This window comes from Budorcas taxicolor, chromosome 15, assembly GCF_023091745.1.
Source record: "Budorcas taxicolor isolate Tak-1 chromosome 15, Takin1.1, whole genome shotgun sequence".
Classification (NCBI taxonomy): Eukaryota; Metazoa; Chordata; class Mammalia; order Artiodactyla; family Bovidae; genus Budorcas; species Budorcas taxicolor.
In genome coordinates this window covers 64,772,034-64,784,988 of record NC_068924.1, presented here as the reverse complement: position 1 = coordinate 64,784,988, position 12,955 = coordinate 64,772,034, and the positions used below count along the sequence as shown (strand labels likewise).

At 47.1% G+C, this 12,955-nt stretch overlaps 1 protein-coding gene across 1 annotated transcript in view; it reads right to left on the bottom strand.

The window, feature by feature from the left end:
- Window positions 1-6,103: 6,103 nt before the first annotated feature.
- Window positions 6,104-12,955, bottom strand: part of LDLRAD3 (low density lipoprotein receptor class A domain containing 3) — a 220,354-nt gene continuing 213,502 nt past the window's right edge. The window contains exons 5-6 of the mRNA XM_052653183.1: window positions 8,069-8,414; window positions 6,104-6,341 (exon numbers count right to left, since the gene is read on the bottom strand). Coding sequence (XP_052509143.1) covers window positions 6,104-6,341; window positions 8,069-8,414 — 584 coding nt within the window. The remainder of the gene's footprint in view (window positions 6,342-8,068; window positions 8,415-12,955) is intronic.

Below are 12,955 nucleotides of genomic sequence, written 5' to 3'. Positions count from 1 at the left end.
TGGAGCAACCCGTTCTCTGGTTGACATGGCCCAATTTGAGCAAACCCTGAGAGATAGTGAAGGACAGGGGAGCCTGGTGTGCTGCAGTCCATGGGGTTGCAAAGAGTTGGATGCGACTTAGCTACTGGAAAATAATACATTCACTTGGTTTGACCCTTGCCTAGTAAATATGCTCCTGTGAGAAGGTGTCAGGAAGCAGGGGAGAGGGAAGTCATTCTGGAGAGGGGCCAGGAAGCTTCTCCATTTTTGCTTCTAATGACTCATTTGGTGTGATGGCCAAACCTGTGGTCAACGGGCTGGCAGTTTCTCTCAGGGCAGGAGACGAACATCTTACCCCCATCTTCATGAAGTTGCTCACCCATCACCCACACCTGGCCCTTTATGAGTCTCCCAGGGACCCTCAGTGGACAATAGGAAGTCAACACAGATCATTAATAAAAGTCTCTCCAACACCATGCTTTTCCATTTCCCAACACAAGTTGTCTAAACATCTTATTGGAGACTAAACTAAATAATAGAATCGTCCTAGTTTGAAAACTGTGAACTCCAATTAGATACACCTAAAAAAAATTAAAGGTCAAAAATGAAATTCCCCTTTCTTATTAAATACAAAGAAATTAATGTTCAATATTTGTTGAGTCCAATTTGCTATAATACATAACAAGAACCCTCTCACTGGGAGAGAGAGAGTATCTGTTCTGGAAACTACTGTTTGGATCAAGATCATGGTTCCCAGGGGGGATGAATGCCTGTTGTCTTCACTCTCATCTCAGGCTGGGAATCATGCTTCCTGGAATCCCCTTTCCCCCGTGGTTCTAGGGGGCAAGTGTGTCAATGAAAGGAGCTCACGTGAGACTTGAAGGCAGAAGTGTGGTTAAGTCATTATTCTGGACTGGGGTGAGTGGCCATTTGATTTAAGACCTCTCCATGAGCTAAGTCACTGAAGTCCCATCTTGGAGTTATTATAGTGCCTTCCTGGTCACCCCTGCAAGCTCCTGGTTCTCCGTCTGTCCCAGGCTTAGGCTGGTGTCATTGGTAATTATGTCTGGGATCCTCCAGCTGCAGCCTTCTAGGCATTGCTCTGCCAGCTCTTCCAGGGTCAGTATAATTCCTTATCTCCATCATCAATGCCTTATTCCTGTAACACTTGTGTGGCTCTGACTGATCCCAGCTGAAACACTGGGAAAAGATAAACATCATTTTCACGAAGAGGCACTTATTAGATCTAAGTCAAGATAGCAACTAGGTCAAGATATTCACATTCCATCACTTTCTGGCAACTGATTCCAACTAGAGAGATGAGTTATTTAAACAGTTTGTCACTTACAAGGAAACTAACCCCCTCTTCTCTTTCTATAATACCTCAAAAACTCATTTCCCTGCTTGAACATGGTGTCAGTTCCTCATCTCTGAACTGGGGATATCATCCTCTCCAGACAGGATCTGTGGTGCTAGGAAGTTCATTGAAGGCAGTTTCCATTAGTTCTGAGAGAGAGAGTATCTTTTGTTTTTCTTTAGAACTTTTTATTTTGTATTGGGGTATAGCTTATCAACAATAGTTAACTGTGATAGTTTCAGGGGAACAGTGAAGGGACTCAGCCCAGAGAGAATCTCGCTTTCTTAGATCATGAACCTGGATATTCTGGAACCCTATGTTCCACCACATTTTATAAAGCCAAGAAGTCACGGCTTGACATGGATAAAGCAGCATGCAGAAGTCAGAGAGGGCAAAACAGATCCCTAATGACAGCTGTTGAACAAAAGAATTCAGCCCTGCCCCAAACCAATTTCCATACATTTGAATATGATTGCATTTAGCCAATACATCTTCTAAAATTTAACACTATTCAGCTTGTGTGAGTGGGATTACTTACAACTATCACTTACAACCGGGGGTTCTATTAATATTCCTATTCACTTGTTGTACCTACAGGATGTCAGTGGAGTCTGGGTATTTTCTCACGGGGTGCATTTCTTCTGTGAACATGTACCACACCTCCACTGCAGCCGTTTGAAGCTCCTTCTTCCTTATACTGTTCGTTCTTTGAATCTACTGCCTTGCTTGAGGGTAGCAAGTTAAAACTGAGAAGATGAACACTACCTCCCAGCTCATTTATCCCCATGAACTTTTCTCTACAAGACAGACTGTTGTGTTACTTTATCTTAGAGAATCCTTACCGAGAGCAGATTTTCAGCCAAGAGCTTGGCATTCAACTCACTGTTTAGGGCCTCGCTGGGAAAATCCCTACTCATCATAAACCTGTATTTCTTTATTCACTGGAAAAGAGCTAAGAGGGTCAATTAAAATGGATTTCACAGGTTCTTGAACTGCCTTCTTCCTATGTTCTTCCACTTTTAATTTTTTGGAGGTTGGTGCCATTTTGAGGGTTCCAATATCCGAGGCCAACCATTACTGTGCTATTACTTTTCTTTAGGAGTTTGGATCCATGAACACGATGTAGGAATGAGCCATTAAGTTAGGGATGGGCAAGTGACCAAGCCAGATCCAGCCCATTTTGGTAGTTACTGGAACACAGGCACATCTACGGATTTATGTATTGTCTATGGCTGTTTCTTATAGTTGCTACAGAAACCCTAGGGCTGCAAAGCCAAAGTGTTGTGTTATCTGACTCTTTACACAAAAAGTTTACTGATCTCTGCTCTAGACTAGTGTTTCTCAACTGTTTTCTCAACTTCGTACCCATAAAAATGATACTCTAAGAGATGAAGGCGCTCACATCTTGATAAGCTTTTGGGGGCACATTGTTCTGGAAGGTCTCCCTAGACCACTTGGGGCAGGACTTGAGCTGGTATATACTTGGGATACTACTAGTCTTCTTTCCAACACCTCTGGGTACCGACACATGATCTACACCTTGATTTTGTGGGTCCTGTGTTTTGACTCCCACACAGATTTTGATTTTGGTCAAGGTCAAGGTTACTATTGTTCATGAATGGTGGTGGTGGTGGTGGTGGTGGTGACCTCCTGGGTATCCTGACTTCCTGTGCAACTGTCCCTGTAGCATAAAATGAGACAGATAAAATAAGAGCACAAAGATGCTCCCATCACCGGTGGACCCTTCAGAGCCATTTGTGGTTCAAAGCTGTTCACCGGCATACCTGTGCCAGAGTCAGCGCAGGTCCTGAGTATCCTTTCCCTCAAACACTGAAGTCACTCTGGGCATAGTCAATGTCCATCTTCTGAACTGACATCCCAGGTCCCTCCATAATGGACTGGTGTCCATGACTTTAGCTCCGAATTCCAACCATGCCAGTTGTGGAATCCTTAAACACCCATCACATTTTGAGGGCCCATCAGTATTCTCTCCTCTTCTCATTTTATCAGGGTATACACTCTGATAAAAGTGTCTTGCAGAAGGCACGACAGAAGCAGCTGTCCACTGAGCAATAAAGGGGGTTAAGAATCATTTACACCAACAGAACGAATGAAACTGCAAATTTATTTGAAAGTATAAAAATTAAAAAAACCTAATCAAAAAAGCAACCACACATAGCCTTTCCAGTTTACATCAACTTTGAACGTCACATGCTATTTATTAACCACTTCCTTGTGTTTTTTAAAAATGTCAATTTCAAAGTAAAGGGATTGAGGGCAGGTGATAAGTGATTGATCAAAGTGGAACGATTTCAATGCTAAAATAAATGCTGATCTTATTTGAGAAAAGGGCACAGAGATGATTTTCTGGTTGGCACAGATTTATGCCATGTATTAAAAAATATCCTGGTTGGAATGAGTTAAAGAAATAATGCTGGCCACTTATTTGCTATCTTAAGTTGGGGAAAAAACAAAACTCTGCTGCTTTGGTGTCCTATTTATATCTTTTTAAAAAAACCCACCATTAAAAAAAAATCAAATCTATAATAAAAATGTCCCTGTGTTTATTTCAAAAAACAACATTAATAGGCTCTCCTTATCGACTAAGACCATTTGTCTTTCCTAAGATGCCTGGAAGCTGAAAAGTGTGTGAAATTAATTCACTGCACAATTAATTAAAATTAGAATCCTTTCCTCTAAACAATTTCCAGAGCACCAGAAAGAAGCAGGGGCCCACCAAGGGGAGAAATGAAGCCACTCTGACTCACATGAGAGGAAATATTCAGCCAGAGTTCCTCACACACTCCAGCTGCCACCCAAAGTTCTTTCTTCACTGGACTACTCAGAAAATAACGCATGTTATTTTAAAAACAAAAAGACGTAAGCAACTAGGTTTCTTTTCTTAACTTGAAAATCACCAAGTGGCTAGCTTTCCTGTGGCACACTTTCAATTTGGTTAAAAAAAAAATCGTCTACAGAACAGGATCACTGAATGCCATTTTGTCCCCCTTCCTGCAGGCTCTGTTTGAATTAGCATCAAAAAAGTTACTGAGCATGTGGGAAGCAGGTCTGCATGACAGCTGCCCCGAGTGGCTCCACCTGGTTCCAGTTTTGTCCCCCCCATTAATCAGTGTGGTTTCTTGACAAATAGCATCTACATTTCCACCCATGACTTCCTGAGGGGGTGGGCGCTGTGGCTGGCTGGGCACGGAGAAAGAGGAAAACGAGCCTGAACACAGAGACCATGAACTGAGGGAGAAAGGCATTGGTCATTCTGCATCCTTCACGAACTCGATAAATAAAAACTCAAAGTGCAACAACGCACAGACGCCTGGCACACAGGGCAGTCTGGGGGCGAGGGGACTGGTTATCAGAGCTCAGCGGGACAAAGGCGTGATCTTTTGCATCTTTGCTTGGACCTCGCGAATGGAAAGACAAAAGACAGCTCTCCTATACACATATAAATAGTCCCTTAACTAGAAGGGAAAAAACAAACACACTGTTTCAAATGCATTTCTAAGAGATTATATAAAAAAAAAAGTCCGAATGGCAAATCTTGACTCCAAACTGTCTGTGATCCACGTCTCTCAAAGAAACTATGGGATGTCTGGAGAGGTCTGATTCTTGCTCTGACCCTAATCCTAAATCTTGGTGCTGGTATCTGGCTGGGCCTTGGGAAGTAGGGGGTGAGGGCAGCCCAGGAATGGGGAGCTCTCGTGGCAGGTACTGAATTAGGTTTTCACGTGAGTTAGAAACCCACGGTGTCCTCAAGCCCAGCCGCACAGGTAGAATGACTTCTGAGTGTCTGGGAGGACTTGGGAGGTGAGGGCTGAAGCTGCATGAATGGGCAAGGCAGGCTGGGCGTGGTTTATGGGGACAAAAGGACCAGATCAGATTTCTGGCCAACTCAGGTTTACTCCTCATCCCTTGGCTAAGCTGGGAGGCTGACAATCAGAAACCAGGGAAAGGACTGTGGACCAAAGCAGACCCAGGTTCTTGGCAGCCTGTATTTTAGGAGCTGAGAACTCGGATAAACTCGTGGTGGGGGCTCCCTGCTTATTCTGGGATGAGGCTGATGATATATGATGCTGGAAAAAACTCTCAAAATGAGGATTCTTGGGCAAATTGTTAAATCCAGAATCTCTCCAGAATTGATGGTTTCAGAGTCCTCCAGAAAACCAAAATGACACTGCTGACTTCTGAAGGGCATTCTGACAGCAATAGTTGTCTTTGGCCCCAGCCTCTGCTGACCCAAGAGCAACGTGCAGCCTAGTGCAACATCCAATGACAGCCTCCTGGGAGGATCACCCAACCCAGATCCCCAGGTGGAGCTCTAAGGTCACAGCCCACACAGCATTTGGTCCAGTCTCCTCTGCCCTTCTGAACATCCCATATGACACAAACACTGCTTTCTCAGTACCTAAGTACCACGTTCTCCCGCCACGTACAAACTTACGCCATCGCCTCAGCAAGATTCCAGCAGTAACAGAAGAATAACATGGAAAGCGAGGCTGTGATCCTTGGCCTCGAGGGAAGAGTAAGTGCCCAGAAAAGATGCCCATACAACAGGTCAACTGAGGGGCCAGAACAAGGAAGGTCGCCCTCCAAAGAACATTCCTGAAATCTGGGCAAGGGGGCGAATGGAGAGACAGCTGACACTCCAAATCACTCCTTGAGGGACCCCGAGGAGCCTCCTGTAAGCGCAAGTTGTTAGGCCAGTCAAAGTCAGAGCAGACGAACCCATAGAGACTTTGGAAGAGCCGGAGTTTATACGTCTTCGGTGCCCTGGCTGGGCACGGAGTCCCTGGGCTCAGCGGTGCCCTCCTGCGGGCCAGGCTGCCCCGGGCTGCGGCCGCTGTCGTCCACACTCAGGAGGCTGCTGGCTGCCTGGGAGCTGGCGCTGTCGGCACTGCCGGACCGGGAGCGGTAAGGGGGCAGGTCGGCTTGGTTCAGAGACTCAGTGTCTGAAGAGTAGGGTGGCGGAGGAAGGTCGTACCAGGCGGGTCTGTGATGAAGAGGGCAGGGTGGGGTGAGGAGCAGGGTTGGGGGGAAGGGAGAGAGAAGAGAATACATTAGGAGCCCAGGCACGGCAGGCAATGCTGACTTCTGTCTGTTTTTGAGTGGATGATGATGTCAGGATCAAGATTTTTCCCTCCAAGGAGAAAGGCAATCCTAGTACTAGGGAAACCAGTGATGAGCAATAAGATGAAGGGGAGGGATCAAAGGTCAGCGTGCTCTGGCTGGCTTGTGCCAACTGGACAGTGCCAAAGACACGACCTTTAGGAGGGGGAATTCTAAGAAGTCCCCAGCTCATCCTGGGTAGTTCAGCAGGGATGCAGCTGGCTTGAGGTTTTGATGGAGACATTAACAACCCGCAGAATTGGGGGTCCTTACTGAAAGCCAACTCTTCCTGGTTTTCTGGACTTGGATAAGTGAGAGGACCTGCTCTGAAACCCTCAGCCTCCCTATCTGTAGAAGGGCATAATAATGATACCTTGCTTGCATTGAGATAACTTCAAAGGCATTTTATTTTCCAGCTCTCATTTACAGAAGGCTTATTATGAGTCAGGCATTGCGCCACCCACCTTATACCCTTTATTTTATTTTATTTAACATTCAGAAGAATGCTAGAGGGAGCCATTACTTGTATGCCCATTGTACTGGGGAGGAAACTGAGGCAAAGGGCATTAGACAGCTTGCATGGGATCACAAAGAGCTAGTAAGCAGCAGTGCTAGGATTTGAACCCAGGAGTTCTGTTTCCAGACACAGCAATTTTAACCTTTCTCTACATCTGATGGTCCAAATGAGTGAGGTTCTGTGTTCTTAGTGCTTATTTGCAAAGATGTCCTTAAGCACCAGGCCCTGGAGCTTTGTTTATCTTTTATGAGAAAAATGAAGATTAAATAATACAAGAACTGTCACTGGACGGGCTCAAGGAAGAGCCCAGTTAGCCCAGGAACACTCCCTGCAAAATGCCTCACCAGTGAGTCCCAGGCTTATAGAACAGGGATCCTGCAGGGTAGGGGATGCTGAGAACAGGGGGCTCAGGTAGCTCTGGTACTGGGACTTCAAAGTGGGGTCTCTGGGATACGCTGGAGGTCACCAAAGGACAGAGAAAGGCTGAGCATGCGGGATTGAGGTCCACTACCTGCTCCAACTACAGAATTCTGCATTTGACTTTGTGTGTTGGTGTTTCTTGTACAGCTCCATCTGCAATGAGGGCTCTAAGCTTGAGAATGTTCTGTTTCATCTCCTTTATCTTATGGATGATGCCATGCAATGTTAAAGACCTTATTTATTCACCCACTCGTTCATTCATTCATTCAACTAGAAATCAAACCTCCAACACGGGCACTGTTCTGTGGTAGCAGGTGAGTCCCCAGAGCTGGGCACATGTGTCCATGTGGCATTACCAGGGAGCAGGAGGGATCTGAACTGGCTAGGATCCTAGCTGTTTGTCCTCAGATGAGTAACCAAAAAAACTCAGTTTTCTCACCTGCAAAACTGAGGCAAATATAACCTCGCTTGGTGAGTCACTATGAGGATTAAGTGAGATGACACCTGTGAACTGTTTTGCAAAGACTCAGTACAAGTCAGACACTGTGTGGTGCCTTCGCAGCTGCATGCAGGCTCCTGGCAAGACCAGGATCGCAGGCATGTGCACAGTCTCTGCCCCTAAGTGGGATGACCTCCCTCCCTGGCCACCCCAGGGTCTCCCACCCAGCACACACCTTTGGTCCAGCAGGGCCTCTGAGTAGGAGGGCGGGGAGCCCACTTCCGACGCGTTCTGCTCGGCCTGGCTGGCCACATACTGGATGCCGTTGTTGACGTTGTAGGTGACGTTGCAGCGGTGGGGGTGGTCCAGGACCACCAGGCGGGAGAGCAGCACGGGGTGCTGCAGCCGGTGCACCGGCAGCGACATGAGGTTGTTGCGCTTCCGCTGGTGGTGCAGGACCAGCGCCAGCAGGGCCACCACCAGCACGAAAATGACGGAGCTGCCGATGATGGCGTAGGTGATGCTGGGGTAGTACACGAGCTGGTTCTCCGAGGTCACAAACACTTGCCCGCTGCCTGGTTCTGGGAAACCCCAGAGGGGAGAGAAGAGCAGAGAGCTTACCAAGTTGCATCACTCATGTGCCCTGAAGTCAGCCCCAAGAAGGGCATGCAATGTTCCAGCAGCCCCATTCTCAGTAGCCGAAGAGCGGAAACCACCCCAGTGTCCACCGACTGGTGGACAAGATGTGGGCTGTCCATACAATGCAATATTATCCAGCTATAAAGAGTACTGATGTATGCTACGACATGGATGAGCCTCAAAACATTATGCTAAGCGAAATAAGCCAGACACAAGAGACCACATATTGCATGATTCCATTTATATGAAATGTTCAGGAAAAGCAAATTCATAGGGACAAAAAGCTGATTAATGGTTGTCTGGGGCATGGGGACTCACTGGTGATGGGCGTTGGGGATCTTGCTGGGGAGATGGGGCTGCTGTAAAACTGGATGTGGTGATGGCCGCACAAATTGATACATTTACTAAAACTCATTGAATTGTACAGTTAAAATGGGCAAATTTTATATTATGTAATGCACGCTTGAGTCGCTTCAGTCGTGTCTGATTCTTTTTGACCCCATGGACTGTAGCCCGCCAGGCTCCTCTGTCCATGGGATTCTCCAGGCAAGAATACTGGAGTGGGTTGCCATTTCCTCCACCAGTGGATCTTCCTGACCCAGGGATGGAACCCCCATCTCTTATGTCTCCTGCATAGACAGGTGGATTCTTTACCACTAGCGCCACCTGGGAAGCCATACAGAATGTAAATTATACCTCAATAAAGTCATTAAAAAAAAAATCAGCCCAGGAAAATATAATATCCAGGGAACAGGAGTGATAATTACTATGACAGAAAACAGTTTTTCTCTGGAAGTTTATAATATGTATAAGGCACACCAGCCAGTGTGTCTGGGGTTCCTTATGTTGGTGAAGTACTTATTTCATGCCTGGCCCTTTGCCAAGCTTTCAAGATGAAGAGCCAGCATTGTACAGGCTAAGATCACGGACTCTGGAGCCATTCAACCCCTAGCAATTCAACTGACTGGCTGTGTGCCCTTTGGAAAGTGGCCAACCTCTCTGTGCTGTAATTTGCTCATCTGTGAAATGGGGATGGTATTAGTCCCCACCGCACTGGGCTGTTCCCAGTGTGAAATGAGTGACTCATTATCAAACACTTAAAACAACAGTGGACACATTGTGGGTGTTCCAGGCATACATATATGTACTTCATCACATCTATGTGACTCACAGCAACTCCGTGAAGTAGGTGTTGTAACTGCCTTCTTTCTAGAGAGGTTGGGTCCCCTGACCAGGGTCACAGGGTCAGGAGGTGATGGGCTGTGCCTGATTTGAGTCCCAGTGGTCTGACTTCCTGGAGAAGGAAATGGCAACCCACTCCAGTACTCTTGCCTGGAAAATTCCATGGACTGAGGAGCCTGATAGGCTGCAGTCCATGGGGTCGCAAAGAGCCAGACACGACTGAGTGACTTTCAGAGCCTCGCCCCTAACACTTTGCCCGCAGTCCCCTAACAAGGCCCGCTGGGCAACCAGCTTGCATTTGCTCAGAAGCTTTTGGATGAAAGCCTGAAACCCGCCCCTGCCCTGCAGGATGCCAGTCCCCTCCTCTCCACTTGGAGCAACAGCCCCGACTTCACATACGCAGGGGAAGGGTTTCCCACCAGCAGGATACAGCTGGCAAGGGTCGCCAGGTCCAGGCGGGGCCAGGAAACCAGAGCGGTCCTTCCTTGTAGAAAGCTGGAAGATCCACAACTATCCCCAGCTGTGGCCCAGCCGCAAGAATCGTCTAAACGCAGCCTAAGTGAGCAAGTCTGAGACCACACCCCATGCCCGGTCAACCTCTGAAGCTGCGAGGAGGTCTGAGTGGGTCCTCAGCGGCCAGTGTGAGCTCTGAAGTGGAAGCAGCACTGTGCTGGCAGGTCCAGCCCCGGGCTAGGCTTTCCCACACCCTCATCACTAGATAGCCCGTGTGCACAATGTTGTATTTCACCTTCTGTATACACTAGAGTGTGCTCACCACCAAAAACTCGGTTCTCACTCATCACCACGGGCTTCCCTGGTGGCTCAGTGGTAACGAATCTGCTTGCGATGCAGGGGACGTGAGTTCAATCCCTGAGCTGGGAAGATCCCCTGGAGAAGGGAATGGCAACCCACTCCAGTATTCTTGCCTGGAGAATCCCATGGACAGAGGAGCCTGGTGGGCTACAGCCCATGAGGTCGCAAGAATCACCCACAACTTAGCGACTTAACCACTGCCACTCATCACCACCATACAGTTGACCCTCTTTACCCATTTCACCCTCCCCCCACACCCCCGCCCCTCTGGGAACCACCACTCTCTTCCCGCACCTCCGTATTTTGTTTGATTTGGTCTGTTCACTTATTTTGTTTGTATTTTATATTCCATACATGCGTGAAATCACACAGTGTGTGTCTTCCTCCATCTGACATCTCACTTGGCACCATACTCTCCAGGTACCGTGGCAAGATTTCATTTTTTATGGCTGAGTAGTCATCCATGTGTGTGTATATGTGTGTGCTTGTGTGTATACACACACAGACCACATCTTTTCTGTCCATTCATTCATCTGTTGATGGACACTCGGGTTGTTCCCATATCTTGACTACTGTAAATAATGCTGCAATGAACACAGGGGTGCACACATCTTTTCAAACTAGTGTTTTCATATTCCTTGAATAAATACTCAGAAGTCGAGTTGCTGGATCACCTGGTATTTCCATTTTTACATTTTTGAGGAACCTCTATACCGTTTTCCATAGTGACTGCACCAATGTTCATTCCCTTCAACAGTGCATGAGGAGTCCCTTTCCTCTTTTCTATTGTCATAAAAATATATATAACATAAAATTTACCATTTTAACCAATTTCAGGTGAGCAGTTCGGCGACCTGAAGTTACATTCACACTGTTGTGCAACCACCACCATGATCCATCTTGAGATGTTTTCATCATCGCAAACTAGTGATGTGAATTCTTAGTGTTTGCATTCTTTCTGTTATCCTCACCAGCTTCACTAGACCAGAGAGAATGGCTGGGAAAGCCCCTTTTGGTGGGGGGTGGTGTTGGGGAGAGAACTGATGAGTTCCCTTCCAGGGAGATGTACCTCCTTCTTTATTTCTGACTGCACTGGGTCTTTGCTGCTGTGCATGGGCTTTTGCTGGGAGGAGCAGAAGCTACTCTCTAGCTGTGGTGTGTGGTTTTCTCATTGCGGTAGCCTCTCTCGTTGCAGAGCATGGGCTCTAGGTGTGCTGACTCAATAGTTGCTGCACATGGGCTTAGTTGCCCCGGGGGCTTGTGGGATCCTAGCTCCTGGACCAGGCATCCAACTCATGTCCCTTACATTGGCAGGTAGATTCTTAATCACTAGACCGTCAGCAAAGTCCCTGAGCTGGACTTCTTAAAAGTCGATGGATTTTCACATGGAAAACAAATGGTTCCAGAGATCTTAAAACACTGACTTGCATGTAACTGCTTGAGGTTTTAAGAATCCAGGAGGGAGCTCTTAATGAATAGAGTGTAAAATGCTTGCTGGTGAGAAGCAGTGACCACATTTGCTTGAGAAATTATGACGTTACATAACTCAGGGGTGCCTGGTTTCCGCTCTGTATGTAAAATGTCATCTTGCATTAATTCATTAACTAGACTCACTTTTCTTAAGAGCTTAATGAGCCCACGAGCCAAATTACTAATATCAGAGTTGCCTGGGACCTGAGTTCCAAGTGCATAATCCATGGATAATGAAGTTTCCATTTGTTCTGGCTTTCCCTCAAGCTCCTGCCCTCCTGCTCCACTGCCAAACAGCTTGAACTCCTGTCCTGCATCTGTGGCTTCTGCTGCATTAATTCCAGGCAGTGTGGTTACCACCAGGGACCACCATGTGCTCAAAGCTTCTGAGGCTCCGGCTGCGGCACGTGGTGGACACAGCCATGCTCCAGGGCTGCTCATCACCTCGGTCACAGCTTTGTGTAGTTATCGTGACAGTTTTCCAGTAGATGGTAGATGTTCTAGGGAGGAGGAGGGCCTTTTTCTAATTCATATAGAGGCCCTATCCGGACTGACAGAGGGACTAAAGCAGTGGACACTTTGACTTGGAGTTCCTTTGCTTCTAAAATATTCCCTCCTCCAGATTCAAATTGTATTTCCTCTTAGCATACAATTATTCACCGCTCAGACTGGGCTTCTCTAGTGGCTCAGACAGTAAAGAATCTGTCTGCAATGCGGGAGACCTGGGTTTGATCCCTGGGTCGGGAAGATCCCCTGGAGAAGGGAGTGGCTACCCACTCCAGTATGCTTGCTTGGAGAATTCCATGGAGAGAGGAGCTTCATGGGCTACAGTCCATGGGGTTGCAAAGAGTTGGACATGACCAAGAAACTAACACTTTCACTACTTTCAGACTAGGCAAAGGTGAATTATGAGTTGACATCTTGCCAGGAAAACAGATATAATTATTCAGGGATGACTGGTAGGAGGGTAAATTGGTACAAACTAGGGCAGTGATGGGGTTAACAATATAGATCAAAA